Genomic DNA, 15,973 nt, shown 5'->3' on the forward strand with positions numbered 1-15,973 from the left:
AGAGAGAGAGAGAGAGAGAGAGAGAGAGAGAGAGAGAGAGAGAGAGAGAGAGAGAGAGAATAAATATTTTGTGTATGTGTTCTTCAGTGTGTGTCTTTGTGTGAATTCGTGTGTGTGTGTGCGCGCACGCGTGGACGCATCGCCATTAGGGATTTCATAAGTTTGAAAGGGTGCTCTCGTGGTTTAGAGGTTACGGTATTCACCTCTCATTCAATATGTCCCGCTGTCGAATCCTGAAAGTGACGGAAAATGTTCTTCTCTAAAAATGTCTCGTTTCACCTCATTTCCTGTGCTCTCCAACCATGTTCTGTTGTCTGTGTTTGTCTCTACCTTCTGCCCCCTCCCCTTTGCCTCATCCTCTGGGCTCATGAATTTTTTTTCTGTCTTTTTACTGCTATTCCTTGGCTTCTTCTTACTGCTCTCTTTCAGCCACATCCCTGATCTTATGGTAGGTGAGATCTATAAAACCTAGCCTTCTCAGATAAGGGCAAAAAATCTCAGAGGTCCCGTGTGCAAGTTGCTCACGTTAAAGATCCCTTGGTGGTCCTAAAAATCGATACGAGTACGCTTCGGCCGCCACCCGGACAAAATTCAAAATTCCTACCAAGCTGAAAATATTTTTAATGTGACCCTATGCAGTTACGAGCGCCGAAAAGCAATTCCCCCAAAAATGTATATGAATTGCTAAGTAGTTGTAGTATAACACTCCAACAACATTGTACTTCCTAACGGGACAATAAAGCATCCACTTCTACAGTTTTCAAATAGTTCGATAATACTCAAAGACAGAAATCGACTGTAGCCTCCGGTTGGGAGTTATGGAGAGCTCTTAGAAATTCTCCATGCAGGTTTGTTACTCTCGTGTAACACCTATTAGATCTAGACGTCTATATAGTACTATTCGGCACTTTTATGACTTAATTATTGTGTTGCAAGTGCGGTAAAAAAATCTTACCGAAACTAAAACAGAAACATCTTTTTGGAATTCAAAGTTCTCTTCAGAGTTTGCATCAATCACGTCAGAGCATGAGTTTTAAAAATCAGCATTTTAGTCAATGTCACCTGAAAAGCAATTCGAAATAAACCGAGAAGAACTGCGCCAAAGGTATGAATTGGTTTCCACCTTGCTCCTCAATTGGTGTACACGCCTGGATCATGTCAAATTGAAGTACGCAAGTGGGTGGTTGATGGGTGCTCTGGTGTGGTTTTCTCCTTCCTTTTTATCAAACATCTATCGTCCTTATCCTCCTCCTTTTTGTGTTTGTTCCTATCATGTTACATGTAACACCTTTAATCTTCGGCATTTATATGACCTAATTGCGCTGCAAGTGCCGGAAGGTTCTTACTAAAAAAAGAAGAACGTAAAACAGTCAATACAGCTGATACGGATAAATGATAAATACGTGCACTTTCAATGCTTTCATCTGTTAATCTTTCTTTACATTTGCTCTGACCGCAGCGGGTGTATATGCCCGCCTCGCGCCAGATTCGCCGCATCGACTCCACCACCCGTTCTCCTATCTACGTCCACTTCTCTGAGACTCTCAGTGGTGCAGCCAGCATCCGTGCGTATGGTGCACAGCAGAGGTTTATGGACCACTCAGAGACTTTGGTGGACTACAACTTCAAGTTTTACTTTGCCAGTATTGCCACTGCCAAGTAAGTTTGCCTAAGAATATTTTGGGGGGTTATTTCTTTTAATTGATGAAGAGGTTAAAGCTTTCACCAAGCTCAGAATCGGTCTGTTTGAATGTAGCACTGTCGGTTCTCCTGCATGGAGTATTGCCACAGCTGAGATTTTATTACTCTGATTGAAAAAAAGAAAATTGATTGGTGCTGTAGGTAGACCAACGGATGGTTGTTGGGGGCTATGGTGTGGTATACCCCTTCTTTTCCATCAAACATCTATCGTCCTTATCTTTCCTCCTTCATTTTTGTGTTTGTTGCTCTTGTAAGTCAGAACACAATGCATGGTTTGTGTGTTGCTTCCTGTATAATTTATAAAGCTCTCAGAGCCTGTGTTTTTAAATTGGGGTAGAGCACTCTTTAATCGCCATACATTATAATCGTATGTCTCTATGTCTGTCTCAGCTGGCTCCAGGTGCGTCTCGAGTTCCTGGGTAATCTGGTCATCCTGGCGGCCGCCATATTTGCTGTGTCTGACAGTAGTCTCTCCGCCGGCCTGGCTGGACTGTCAGTCTCGTATGCCACACAGGTATGAATGGCTCATTTTGTTTGTGCTTGTGGGTGTTTCTGAGAGAGAGAGAGAGAGAGAGAGAGAGAGAGAGAGAGAGAAAGAAAGAGAGAGAGAGAGAGAGAGAGAGAGAGAGAGTCATTAAGTTTGCTTGAATGTGTGAATGTAAGTGTAACTGTGTGTATGTATTTGCAAGCGTGTTTTATCATAGACCAAACAAGAAACACATTTGTGTAGGGTAAATATTTTTAAAGGGTGCATTCTATGTTGTAATATGCTACATAGTGAAGGCATGTGTGTTTGTGTGTGAGCATGTTCTTCCCCTCTCACTTGAAGAGATGCCAGTGGCCCAGATGAGCACAGTAAGGTCTTCAGATTTCTGTAGCCTACTATCCACCAATGGGACTTTGGGCTTGTCTCGCTACTTTTCTGAGGACTATGCTGTAGAAGGTGCTCAGTACCAATAGCAGCTTCGTTGGTCTGACATATAAGTGTTTAGTAAAGCAGGCTTGTTTGTCCTTAAGTTGTTATACATAGGACTTTCCATCTACTGTGCCCAGTCGTGTATTTGAAATAGCCTGGTTAGGTCATGTCTGACAGTCTGAGTGATAACATTTGTGTGTGTGTGAGTTTGTTGTGCGTGTGAGTATGTGTGTGTGTGTGTATGTGTGTGATTGTTATATGGTTATCAGTTATATGTATATGCATAAGAATATCCCCTGCTAGCCAAATAAATGTGTTTTTTGTCGTATGTATACGCCTTTGAGTGTCTGAGTATATATGTTTGAATGTGTCAGAGTCTATCTGTTTTCTTCTAACTTTTTTCACATCTCGGAGTAAGTTTCTGGTTCCCTTACAACTTGCATTAACCCCCCCCCCCATTCCTCCTTCCTCACCTGCGAGATGTGCCTACAGTGTGCTACCGCAACCTGTAATCGTAGTCCCAGTACCCCAGCTTCACCTTTTCTACCCAACTCTGTATATTTTAGAATGGCTCCAATGTTGAATTTTCAATTGCAAACTGAAAAAGTGTTTCTTTTCTATCCCATTCTTGTTCTTGTTCTTTAAGAAAAATTACCAAATATGTAATCTGTACCCCCACCAATTTATTATTTCTAAGCACCAGGTCTTGTTACTGATAGAATCGTTTTATTTATCCCAGGTGACTTCTTCTCTCAGTTTCCTCATCCAAGTTGCAACTCAAGCGGAAACCAATATTGTGTCTGTAGAGAGGATTGTTGAGTACACAGAGACAAACACTGAGGTGAAAATCATCACAGAAATAGAAGAATACACTCATTCATATTTGCTTTTGTAATGATTTAAAATCATCACAATTATCATCATCATCATTTGAGTAAACATAATTTTAAAGTCTTATGACTTTATGAAATATGTTCAACGTTTCGCACTTATGGGCTTCTTTAGAAAAGTGATAAAAAACGTTGTCGTCATCATCATCATCATCATCATCATCATCATCATCATCATCATCCTCCTCATCACCATCATCATCATCATCATCATTTTAGAGTGTAAAAAAAAAGTAGAGACTTGGATTATGTTGAGACAATTTTTACGATAGTTTAAAGAAATAATGATCTTCATTGCCATCTTAGATGCGAATTACAACAGCTACTTGTCATGTTCCTCCTCAAGCTTGACTAAATTAACATTTGATTTTATTCCTTTATTCATTTTTGTTCCTAATTTTTATAATTCTCCTTCTTCTTTGTCTCCTTGCTCTTTGTTCTTGCTTTTCTCGATGTCATTAAAATTTGTCTACTTCTCCTTCCTTCAATTTCTTCTCCTTTGCTGGCCCATGGAGGAGCCAACAATATCGTTCCTTTCTTTGATCTTACTTCCTTGATTTTTTATTACAATAGAGGAACCAACAAGAACATGATATTGTTATAAGTATATACTACGGTAGAGTTTCTGTAATATAAACCTGTTAAAAGGTATTTCCTGTTGACACGAAATGATTTCAAATCCCCATTTTTAATTCCCCTCTTTAGTCTTTACACAACAACTCCCCTAGAATAATAATATAAAAAAAAAACTCCAGCAGATCTGATGAACATGAAGGAATTTTGGACTGTTCAACCTTTCCTCCTGGTTTACTCTCACCATTTCCTTTTTTTCCCGCTCACAATAGCTTACCGTTGTCAATACACATCACACAACACACATTCAGTAGGGTAAGACCCCCGTTCCCCATTGAGTTTCTTTTCTCACTTCCCATGTGCAACGGGTGCTGAGAGAGGCTTTTTGTTTGGCAGAGCAGAGACAAGACATTGAGAAGCTACCAGCCTTCCTGGTTAAAATAAATGGGGTCATTCCACTTTTTAGAATGTTTTCAGATTATCTTTGCTATGTGCAGTTTTGATTATGCTTTTCCTCCTCCTCCTCCTCCTCCTCCTCCTCCTCCTCCTCCTCTTCCTCTTCCTCTTCTTCTTCTTCTTCTTCTTCTTCTTCTTCTTCTTCTTCTTCTTCTTCTTCTCCTTCTCCTTCTCCTTCTCCTTCTCCTTCTCCTCGTTCTCCTTCTTCCCCTTCTCTTCTTCTTTGTTCTGTTCCTCCTCCTCCTGGAATGAACAATATTATCTACCCCAGACCTGTTCTGAACTATTCTCTTAGATTTGAAGTACTGTTGCCTTAGTAATTTGTTGATCCTCTCATCTCCTCACCAGGCAGCGTGGTACAACCCAGACAACCGGCCCGCCCCGGAGTGGCCAGAGGAAGGAAACCTTGAGTTTGATGACTTACAGATCCGCTACCGCCCGGGGCTGGAACTGGTTCTCAAGGGTGTCTCTTGTCAGCTCAAGCCAGGAGAAAAAGTATGTGTGCAAGAATTGTGGTGAAACTAAAGAATACCTTCTCTGCCATCTCTGTGCAGAGGACCGGATTACTTACTCTATATTCTTTTGTTTTTCTTTGTATGAAAATAATTTGAACTGTAGCACAATTGTTGTATTCTTGTACTTTGTTACATCATAACTTGAAATAAAGCATTGAAGATGGTTTGATTGAAGAGCCATTATGGCCCAAGACATTATAGTCCAACCTCGTTATACTACTGCCCTCGGGACGAGCATAAAGTTGGCTGAACAGTTGAGCTTGTGGTTCAATGGGGTTCCTCTGCTGGTGTAATGTATTGTCCCGGCTGCCCAGCGCCAAGGAACATGATTCTGCTGTGTGATGTATTTGAAAAATGTCTTTGTTGGTGGTATACATGTACATCTCTCTCTCTCTCCCTCTCTCTCTCTCTCTCTCTCTCTCTCTCTCTCTCTCTCTCTCTCTCTCTCTGTCTTTCTCGTGAAAGAAAGATAATCAAGTAGCCAACCAGTGGGTGTTGTGCGCCATGTTCATTGTATGCCTCTGGCGGTTAGTTCATTGGCGGTATGGCAGGGGAATTTTATATCAGTTGAATAAGGACCGTATAACTCGGACAGTTGGCAGATGGTGCTGTGAAGGAGTAAATACTATGTTTATATAGGTTCTTCTTTTCTTCTTTACTTATCATTTGCAAAACCTGACGGTAAGCGGGGTTGGCAACATAACGGGGGAGGGGGGGGGGGGGATTACAACGAGATTTGGCTGTACTTATATTTCCTCATCTTTTGAATGTGCAGACCTTGGCAGTGAGAAGAATAGAAAAAGGCTGACATTCAGTCTACATGTCATAAGACGGAAATAAAGGCTCCAAGGTGTGGCTCCTGACAAGAGTAGCCTGGTGCTCCAGGTTGGGGGTTTAGCTTAGAGGTAGCATTCCTATCTTGCAAAACAACATCTTTGTTACAGAAATAAATGCCAACAAGAAAAGTTCAAAATATAAAAGTCTCTGGAGATGCCAATGCCCCTAAAAAAAAAAGCATATATGTGTCACGACGTTTTGGAATCAGGCACTCGTCTTTTTTTGGACGTATGGGGTTATTGGTATCGTCTTAAAGCCTGTTCATTTACCTTGCTTTTGGTGTGAAAAAAAGTGTCAATCTATCTTGAACAGAAGTCGAGATATTTGTGACTGAGGGAGGTGGGGCGTCACCAGGTTTCAGAGGTAAACGTATCAGGAAAATGGCCGCCAAAGTTTGGTAACTTCCATAGCTTGAGAGTAAACCTACTTGAGAACTGAAAATTTACTTTTTGTGCCTTTAATCAACGTTTTTCAGTAAAATCCTCACAGAAATAAGTTTTTAAAAGCGATGCCAAATCTCCGATTTTTCCGGCTTTTTTGGTTTTTTTTCTTTTTTTTTTTTTCTTCTTTCATCCCTCTTTCTATTGGATTTCCGTGACTTTCATGAGGCAAAATTATGGATAAACGGAAAGTGTTGACGATTCGCGATGTGGTGGATATGAAAACCGGCGAGAAGTATGACGTTGGTGATGCTCATATAAAAACTTTGCAAGGTTCGTTTTAGGTGAGATATGATACTCCACTCATGTTCACATTTAAAAAAGAATCATTCGGCATCCCTGCTTTAAATAAACATAAAAAGATATTGAGCCATAAAAAACGAAAATTACATAAAAACCGTCAAACTGGCAGAAAATACCGTTTTCTGCGATTTCATTACTTTGACGAGTGCCCGACTTCACCGTGATGCCTCACATATGACGACTTGCGATGAAAGCAATTTTAAAGCCACCGAGGGGAGCTGACAACTGTTTATCAAAACTCCAATAATATAAGTAATGATGTAATGCTTGTATTTCAGGTTGGGATTGTGGGTCGGACTGGGGCAGGCAAGTCCTCTCTGACTGTGGCTCTGTTCCGACTGGTGGAGGCTGCAGCTGGCAAAATTGTTCTTGACAGCCACAATATTGCTGGGCTAGGCTTGCATGACCTCCGCTCTCGCATCACCATCCTACCTCAGGTAATTTTGGTTAGCTTTTTTCATATTGGAGTTTTTTTCTCAAAGACCGTAGTGTCTGTCGCCCATCAAACTGAAGGTTTCCCTCCACAGGCAACCCGGGGGCGGGTCTATTGTCTGGGTTTCACCAAACTATCAGACAGCTATTAAAAAAATCAGAGTTTTCTTGAGTTTATTCCTGATAGATGGTCTTGCAATTTTAGGAACGAAATGCTTTTGTATGGGCCTTCTGCTCGTTTCAGCTGCTTGATGCTTTTAAAGGTTCTGAGTGGACATTCACCCTCTGAAAGCATCTGAGCAGCTTTTAAGTCTTTATCTCCGGCAAGCTGCCCCCAGCGGCTCGCGTTCGGAACTGCTGACAGCGGCTCGGGCACATTCCTGTATGACGACTTCGACATCAAATTACTTTTCGTCAATTGGTCTCTTTTACCGGGAGCTCATTCATTAGATGACGTACTATCATAATAGGTTCGCTAGTTTCGATTTAATTACCCATTTAGTGACACTTTTGGCGGTTTTAGATTTAGTACAAAAAAAGGCCCCGGCGTAGTGGGGTTACCCCCCTCGGAGATAAAGAGTTGAAGGGTGAATGTCTACGCAGGCCGGCAAAGTTCTGTTATCCACATTAAAAGACAACTGAGTACCTGGATTTCCTTCTCTTATATCAGGGATGTGAGGTACCCATTATTAGAATCAAACATGAAAGGCAAGCACCCTACCTGCTGGCTAAATAGCTTACTAGTACATGAAACAGATGGTCAAGTTTGAAGGAAAAGATGTAAAAGTACATAAATAGAAATTACTAGAAACTGTGGTGTGGACTCACTAGTACATGTAGTACACAGCCACAGAAGATGTCAAATGTGAGACACTGGTTTCTCTTTCCCTTTTTAAGGGAAGGTCATGATTGCCAGAAATATAAGGATAGTTGGCTCTGCTTAGAAAAACACTACCATCTCCATCAGTCGTAGTACTGATGGTTAAAAAACTCTGCTACCTTAGAGAGACAAGAAAAAGACAGTAAAGGGGCACGGCAGAGGAGATGATAGAGAAGAAGATAGATACTTTTAAAAAAATATTTTTTTAAGGGGGGGGGGGGGGTGGGTTGTTGAGTCTCCTTTATCTCTCTCTAGTTATACCAGGGATTTAAAAAAATTATAATTCACACTTAGAGTCATGTCACGATGCTGTTTTCCTCAGGACCCTGTGATTTTCTCTGGGACAATCCGCATGAACCTTGACCCCTCAGAGCTGCACATGGACTCGGAAGTGTGGGAGGCTCTGGAGCATGCGCATCTCAAGGACTTTGTGAATGGTCTGGCGGGACAACTGGACTATAACTGTGGGGAGGGAGGACAGAACCTCAGGTATCTTGCATGGCATGCACGTTTGTTCACAGTGTGTGTTTTTCGTGGGTGCGTGTGAGTGTATATGTATGTGTGCGTGTGTGTGTGTGTGTGTGTGTGTGTTTGTGTTTGTATGAGTGTGTGTATGTGTATGTGTGTGTGTTTTTATGAGTGTTTGTATATGTGTGTGTATGTGTGTGTGTGTGTGTGTGTGTGTGTGTGTGTGTGTGTGTGTGTGTTTTGTTTGGGTGTGTATGTGTGTGTGTGTGTGTGTGTGTGTTTTGTTTTGGTGTGTATGTGTGTGTGTGTGTGTGTGTGTGTGTTCGCTGTTTATATATATATATATATATATATATATATATATATATAAACACACACATATATATGTATATATATATATTGACAATGAAGAAATATACATATATATATACGACATATATATATATACATATACATATATATATATATATCTACATAACACATATATATAGATATGCCCATACACCCCTACATATAAATATCAATATATATATGAATATGTGTACAAGTAGCCAGAGACTATATAGTGAAACTTGGATTCAACAAACTCCGATTCTATGAAAACTCAGATAAAAAGGAGATTGTTTGTTCATTTCTTTATCAATTAAAATCAATTAAAAAAAAAAAAATTGGATTCAAGGAATAAATAAATGAGCAGGCTCGGGTTCAACAACTCACATGTGTCTTAGCGTGTTTCTGGGTAGAACGGGCAGCCAGTACAGGTGTGACTGTGTGTTTGTGTCTCTTTAGTTTAGTAGAGGTTTTACGGCACTCGCAACTGCATAATAATATGGTCATATGAGCGTCAAGGGGTGGATGTCAACAGAGAAGTCCTTAAAGGGAATCAGACTTACTCTGCTTACCTCACTAGCTTGAACAGCACAAAGTCTGCTTCGACTGTCAAGGCATCCCAGAAATAGTGGGTCACAAGAGTGTGACAAACATACAAAAGAAGTAGAGGAAAAAGGACAATAGTAAGGATTAGGAAAGAAACAGCAGCAGTTCCCTGTTGTCGATCAGGCACAGTTATGAGCGTGACATTGATGAATCAGCCCACTTACAATTCTACTGTGCATGAACGAGAAATGTCCCCCCCTTTGGGAATAACCTAAAGAGATTTCAGTCAGTGGCACTGCTCCTCTTAGGGGAGGGAGCACAAGCAGTCCGGGCGTGGAATGATAGTAGAGTTACAAACACATCGGCTACTGATCAATATTACAGTGATTAGCAGGTTTAGACATAGACTACGGTAATGAATTGCACCGTGGTTTGCGGAATCAAATGTTGCCGTATGCTGAGCTCTAAGTAGAGTTCAGTGTAGTTTTCTGGAATTTTGCAGCATTCCTTCTGTATGCCATCAAAGAAATGAAAATGTCTCTCATTTGAAACGAAACTACTATTGATTGAGGAAGTCAAAATGGGGCCAAAAAAAAGCTGGCATTTCGGGGTAGCCAATCACTTGTTACTCCCCTTTATACATTACTTGCTGGGTGTCTGTAATTATCTACACAAAACCCATACATTTGCCAATGAACACTCAGATTCAACTAAGTTGAAGATCAGGCTCAACGATTTCGTTGAATCTGAGTTCCAATGTATAAGTGCGAGCATTGGTAGAGGGGTGTTCACAACTGAAAATAAAATTAGAAAGGTTATCCTTAAAGGAGTGAAAAAGGGAGGGGGGAGAGGGAAATTAAAGAAGACAATGTTAGAAATATTATCTTTCCCTTGTACCATGTCTCACCATTTGTTATACTTTTCTTTTGGGGGGCTTTATTGTTACCTTTGCAATATTTCCCCTCCCTACAAGCTTTCTGTCTCAACGTTTCTCCTGCCTTCAAAAATGAAGTCTTAACATCCTAACAAATGTCCCCCCAGCATGGGTCAGCGACAGTTACTGTGCCTGGCCCGGACGTTGTTACGTCGTTCTCGAGTCCTTGTCCTGGACGAGGCTACAGCTGCCGTGGACATGGAGACGGACGAGCTCATCCAGAGAACTATACGGGAGGAGTTCAATCACAGCACCGTGCTCACCATAGCGCACAGGCTAAACACCATCATGGATTATGACAGGTCAGAGCGATTTTCTTTTCTTACAGCCAAAATTCTTCTGCAAACCAAAGATCAAGAGAAAGACCTTTTCAACAAATCTGATTGGTAGACAATATTTTCAGCTGTCCCCAACAGGGATTGGCATAGATGCAGGGACTTTTGTGAGATGAGAGATATTTTTGTAACAATTAAGATATATTTTTGTTTAAGAGATTCTTGTCAAAGGCAGTGGCAATTGAAATAACACGGTGAGCAGACTGCTTACCTGTGTAAAATTCCCTCTGGTTTAAGGGATGTATAGAATTTCTCTTAAAATAATAACTTAAAACATGCCTCAAAAGCTAAGGATCCTCACTTCTAGAAGGGAAGATGGAAGGTGTTCTCCAAAATCATCAGTTTTACTGTGGGCTTCAAGAACATTCAGGTGACAGACAATCAGATCTGAAGTGGGAGCAAAAAAACTTGAAGAGGTTTGAAGGAAAATGAGCCCATATATATATATATAAATCTCTCTCTATATATATGTATATGTGTATACATCATGTATATATATATGCAAGTCTTCCCTACCTTTGAGTAACAGGATATCTGATTTGATAGATCTTACACACCCTTATGGCCTGCCTTTTGTACTTTTTTCAGAGTGATTGTCATGGACAAAGGTTTGATCAAGGAGATGGACTCTCCCAACGCTCTGCTCTCCAACACAGACTCTGTGTTCTACTCCATGGCCAAAGATGCCAATCTCGTGTGAGAGAACGCTGGGATCTTTACAAGTTATTTTAATCTCTGTGAAGATAATTTTATACAAGATTTTCTGGCCTAATTAATTTATTGACCTGAATTTGACACTCTGAATTTATCCATATGAAGACCTCATTAATTTGTATATGTTTTCCTCATATTTTGTCAGCATGTGGAATTACGGAACGAAACTTCATTCAAGGAGTACATTTTTATTTATTTCAAGGAAAATCTACAGTAGAAGTGAATTACATGTTCAATGTCCGCACTTTTTATCTTATTTCTTTCAGCCATTATAGGTTAATGGAAGATCAAGCTGTTTTATGTAAAATGTTTGTAAGAATTGGAAATCTGTTGTTTGTCTTAAGTTGACTTGGACCTCCAGGCTTGACTTGAAAGTGTTTGTCAAACTACAAGTGGTATAAATAGTTACCGATTGTTTATGATATTTTTGAAGAACAAGGAGCTGAATAAAATGTACTTTACTATTCAAGAGAGTTTTTTGTTTTAGTTTCGAATTAGTTTTACGGCGCTGGCAACTGCATTTAAGGTCATATGAGCTCGAGAAACCTGAGTTGGTTGCATTCACAATAGTTAACAGCACAGTTTGACTCTGGTCAATATTTCGGTAAAGGCCATTGGCCTTTATAAAATCGAAAATTCTGTCGGGACCCGACGATGGAAAACAGATCTTGCATTTTTTTTTTGCGTTTAAAATCTTTCCTTCGGGTCTTTCCGAAATCTGGACATTCTGTTAAGATGTGTCTAATGGTAAAATCTGTGTCACATCCGACACAGAAAGGTTTCTAATCTCCCTGATGGAAGTATTTATGTGTCAGGGAGGTGCGTCTGAAACGTAAGTGAGTAAAAATTACTTCGTCTTTTCTGGAGAGGCCCGAAGGTTTTCGTGGACCCAGTTTGGGCTTAATGTAGTGTAGTTTATTATTGGTTTGATTCTTCCAATGAATCTCCCACAGACTGGAAGTGTAGTTTTTTACTTTATTTTTAAAATCATCAGTCTGTGGGAGAGTGTCTTTCATTGATCCCAACAGAAGGGACAAGGATTCCTTCACCTGGAGATTCACCTGCTCGTTTCTCGTGATGCCCACATGGCTAGGTGGCATGCGAACATGATACTTTTCCTGATTACTGTCAAGGAGTGTTTTTTGTTGTTGTAGCCTAACTAGTTTTGGGTGTATGAATATGATGCAATACAGAGAATCAGAAAGGATAAGGAAAGACGTGTTAGGGAATTTTCTACTGAGTCCTATGCCATGTCAATGGCAGTGGCCTCCACAGAGAAAATGGAGGCTTCGGGATGGAGTCTCATTTGGTGCGTACTGTTTGAAGACAGGGAGTCGGCGCACACAGCTGAGTCCGATTTAGAGCCATCTATGAAGATTCGCTCTTCACCAGGGTTTTTTTTCTATAAATATTTTGTATTCTGCTTTAAATGTTTTGGTGCTTGTGCTTGCTTTGTTGTGTGTAATGAGCTGTAAGTCTACTTTTGCCTTGGTGAGGTGCCATTGAGGAAGGTTGGGGAAAATAGTTCTATCGAAATCTTGTTTGGAAAAGTGTATGTTTTTGAGGACCTCAAGGACTCTGAGGCCGAAAGGTTTGATGAGTCTTTTGTTGTTTTTGAATTTTTTAATGGTGTCTGGGTGTGTTCCGAAAATGCAGTCGTGCCCTGGGTTATCTGGTGTTGAGCTTTGTTTAATTGCGTTTTGTAGTGAGAGTTGTGTACGTCTGAGTGTAAGGGATAGCATATTTGCCTCAGCCTGGAGGCTCTCCACTGGAGAAGTACGTAAAGCCCGCACTGGTGAGGCAGAGTCCCTGGTAACATTTTAGGACGTACGTAGGGTTTTGCCAATCCATAGACCTGACAGCTGTAGTCAACCCTGGATCGGACAAGGGAAAAGTGTAGGTGGAGAAGGTAGTTTGAGTTCCCAACCCACTCCAGATGCAAAAAAAATTTCAAAGCGTTTAAAGCTTTCTGGCACCTCATACGAAGGTTTTTATGTGTGGGATGAATGTAAGTTTCTTGTCAAATATAATTCTAATTTCTGAGAAAATGAGCCTGGTCTTGGACAGGAATCCTTTCCTCGTGTAGTATCAAATCCGGCTCCAGTATACGTCTGCCTGATCAGCAGAAGTGCACTCCAACTGTTTTTGACGGGCAAACTTGAAACCATTTTCATTTGCCCACTTTTCAAGTTTGTGCAGTTGCGTTTGCAGCTGCCTTTCCATAGATCTTAGTTGAGGATTTTTCAAACGGCAACATATCTGGATGTCATCAACGGATAACGAGCTGTCTATGCTATTTTGAAGGGTCTGAAAGATGGAATCTATTTTAATTTCAAAGAGGAAAGGAGAAAGGATGCTTCCCTGGAGAACACCTTCCTCGTTCTGTTGGTGGGGATCAGAAAGGGTGGATCCGACACGGACCTTGAAGGAACGGTTCTTAAGGAAACTGCCGATGGAGGCAGGGAGGACCGCGCAGTAGTCCGAGCGCCAGATGAAAAAGCTTGTTTTGCGTCATAAAGTTTTTTTCTTTGGTGATTCTAACAGAGTGTTCATTGCTGATTTCAAATCTAATGGGGACCAAATGCTAAACTTTGGGCATTTTTGTTTAAAAGTGAAAATCCAAAATGGCCGCCATAGAATTTCGAGTAAATGATGTTGTGAGGGATATCATGCAATTAAAGACATACAAATGTACAAACTTCATTAAATAGCATTCAGTGTGACAAAAGTAACCACTCTTGATGAAAACACACATCAAATATTCGATAAAATGGCAACTTCAAAGAAAACAAGATGGCCGCCATATAGTTTTCATAAATGTGCTGATCTGCAATACACTTGAAATCGTCGCATTAAAATCACGACCTCGCATGGATAAGTTCTTCCTCGTGGCAGAGGACGACACACACACACACACACACACACACACACACACACACACACACACACACACACACACACACACACACACACACATATATATATATATATATATATATATATATATATATATATATATATATATATATATATATATATATATTATAGACTACAATTTTACTTGTATTTCATCAAGTATTTCATCAAAAACGTGTGGATTCAGGCGCTGCATGGATCGGGGATGGTAAAGACAGTAGCGAGCATAGTTGACATTTCAGGCTCAAAGATGTAGGGGAACATCTGTTCCACAGCAAACAAGTGAAGAGTCCAGTCAGCTTCTCTCTCAGCCCGAACAAAGGCCATCACAATGAACACTGGGTCAAGGAGCACTGAACCCAAAGTCTTGTGGTTTTGCTCTGGGTACTTTTGGGGACGAGACATTGCGTGAGTGCAGCCATGGTGTGCACGCTAGTTTTGGGGAGAATGGGTCGCAGTAACTACTCAACAAGGAGTCTCAATGCTTTTACATTTTGTGGGTATTTTTTCCGGGTCAACATTTTTGGCACCCCCACAAATGCAGAGCCAAGTATGTCTTCAAAGCCTATTCCTCCCATCAGGTATCCCACAGCACTAACAGAACTCCTCAGCATGTGCATACCACCAAGTCTTGGGATGAACTTCTGAAACGGTTCCTTGTCAACCCATGTGATGTGGACAAGTTCTTTGTACAGCTGGTAGTCACTGGTGAATATTGTCCATCCATGACTAGTGAGCTGTGTAAGACCATTGGCTTCAAACCATTGCTGTCTTCACGGTGTCTGGCTCAGATGGGATAATGTCCAGGAATGGGCTGTACATCACATCTGTCTTTGGTTGGGGTTGTTGTTCTGCACTGCGGGTACGTTGTGTGTTATAACCTCCATACTCAGTTCTTGCATATTCGCCGAGTGCCTGTTTAAAAAATGACAGATCTTGAGTTGCAGTTCTATTCAGAGAAGCCTGTCGTGTCGCAAGAAAGACCAGAGATGAGACATGTCGCAGGCTCAGTTCTTCCGGCATAAGTGGTTTCATGTTTCCTGTGTACCGTTGAACTGCAACGTTACCAAGTGTCAGATTATCGGACTTTGTTTCTGCTTTGCTGAGACGCCTGAGGGCTAGAATATCTTGCATTTCCCACACCTGCTCTGATTTCTGCGTGTTGGCTTGTGCCAGTATCTTTGCTGAGCCGTGCGTTGATTTCTGGCCTTTTGGAGATGATATCTGCGTGTCAACGTTGTCAGCTACAACTTGAACAAGTCCATGTTTACTGTCAAAATAGGCCAGTCCTCGTGGAACAGATGCCATAGCAACAGTAGCTGAACACCGAAAGCGCCTTAGTTCGTCGCATGAGGTGGTGACTCCATACGTGTGAAGCTCGTCTATAAATTTCCTCTGTCGACTCAACAGAACACAAAATCCAAGTTGCAAGTTTGTGAAATAGTTGCTGACTGTACTCGTAACAGTGTGGCCGATCATTGCTGCTGGCAGCGTAAAATCCAGTTTGGGGTCTTTGGCTGCAAGGACCGATAGCAAAGGCTGCACTCATTCATGACAGATCCCCTAGGCAGACGAGTTGGGGACGTATGGCGATTGTGCTTTGGACATTCTGCTTTGATCACACTAACCAAGCATGATATGGCTCGTCCATTGCAGTCTCCTTCATCATTTACAATACGCATCTAGACTGAAGCCGTGCTCCTAAAGACGAGTATGGAAGCCACACCTGGTGAGACAGGATCAGCAATTCCTGATGTAGCTTCTCAGATACATGGTTCCGGAAGTGT

General features: G+C 41.2%; 1 protein-coding gene across 1 annotated transcript in view; it reads left to right on the forward strand.

Moving 5' to 3' along the window:
* Nucleotides 1-11,739, forward strand: part of LOC101848177 (multidrug resistance-associated protein 1) — a gene marked incomplete in the record, with an annotated part of 59,192 nt that extends 47,453 nt beyond the window's left edge. The window contains 8 exon segments of the mRNA XM_035973986.1: nt 1,460-1,659; nt 2,092-2,215; nt 3,357-3,458; nt 4,885-5,031; nt 6,910-7,068; nt 8,266-8,432; nt 10,329-10,523; nt 11,145-11,739. Of these exon segments, the coding sequence (XP_035829879.1) occupies nt 1,460-1,659; nt 2,092-2,215; nt 3,357-3,458; nt 4,885-5,031; nt 6,910-7,068; nt 8,266-8,432; nt 10,329-10,523; nt 11,145-11,256 (1,206 nt within the window).
* Between the last annotated feature and the right edge of the window lie 4,234 nt (nt 11,740-15,973).

This window comes from Aplysia californica, unplaced genomic scaffold, assembly GCF_000002075.1.
Source record: "Aplysia californica isolate F4 #8 unplaced genomic scaffold, AplCal3.0 scaffold00040, whole genome shotgun sequence".
Lineage (NCBI taxonomy): Eukaryota > Metazoa > Mollusca > Gastropoda > Aplysiida > Aplysiidae > Aplysia > Aplysia californica.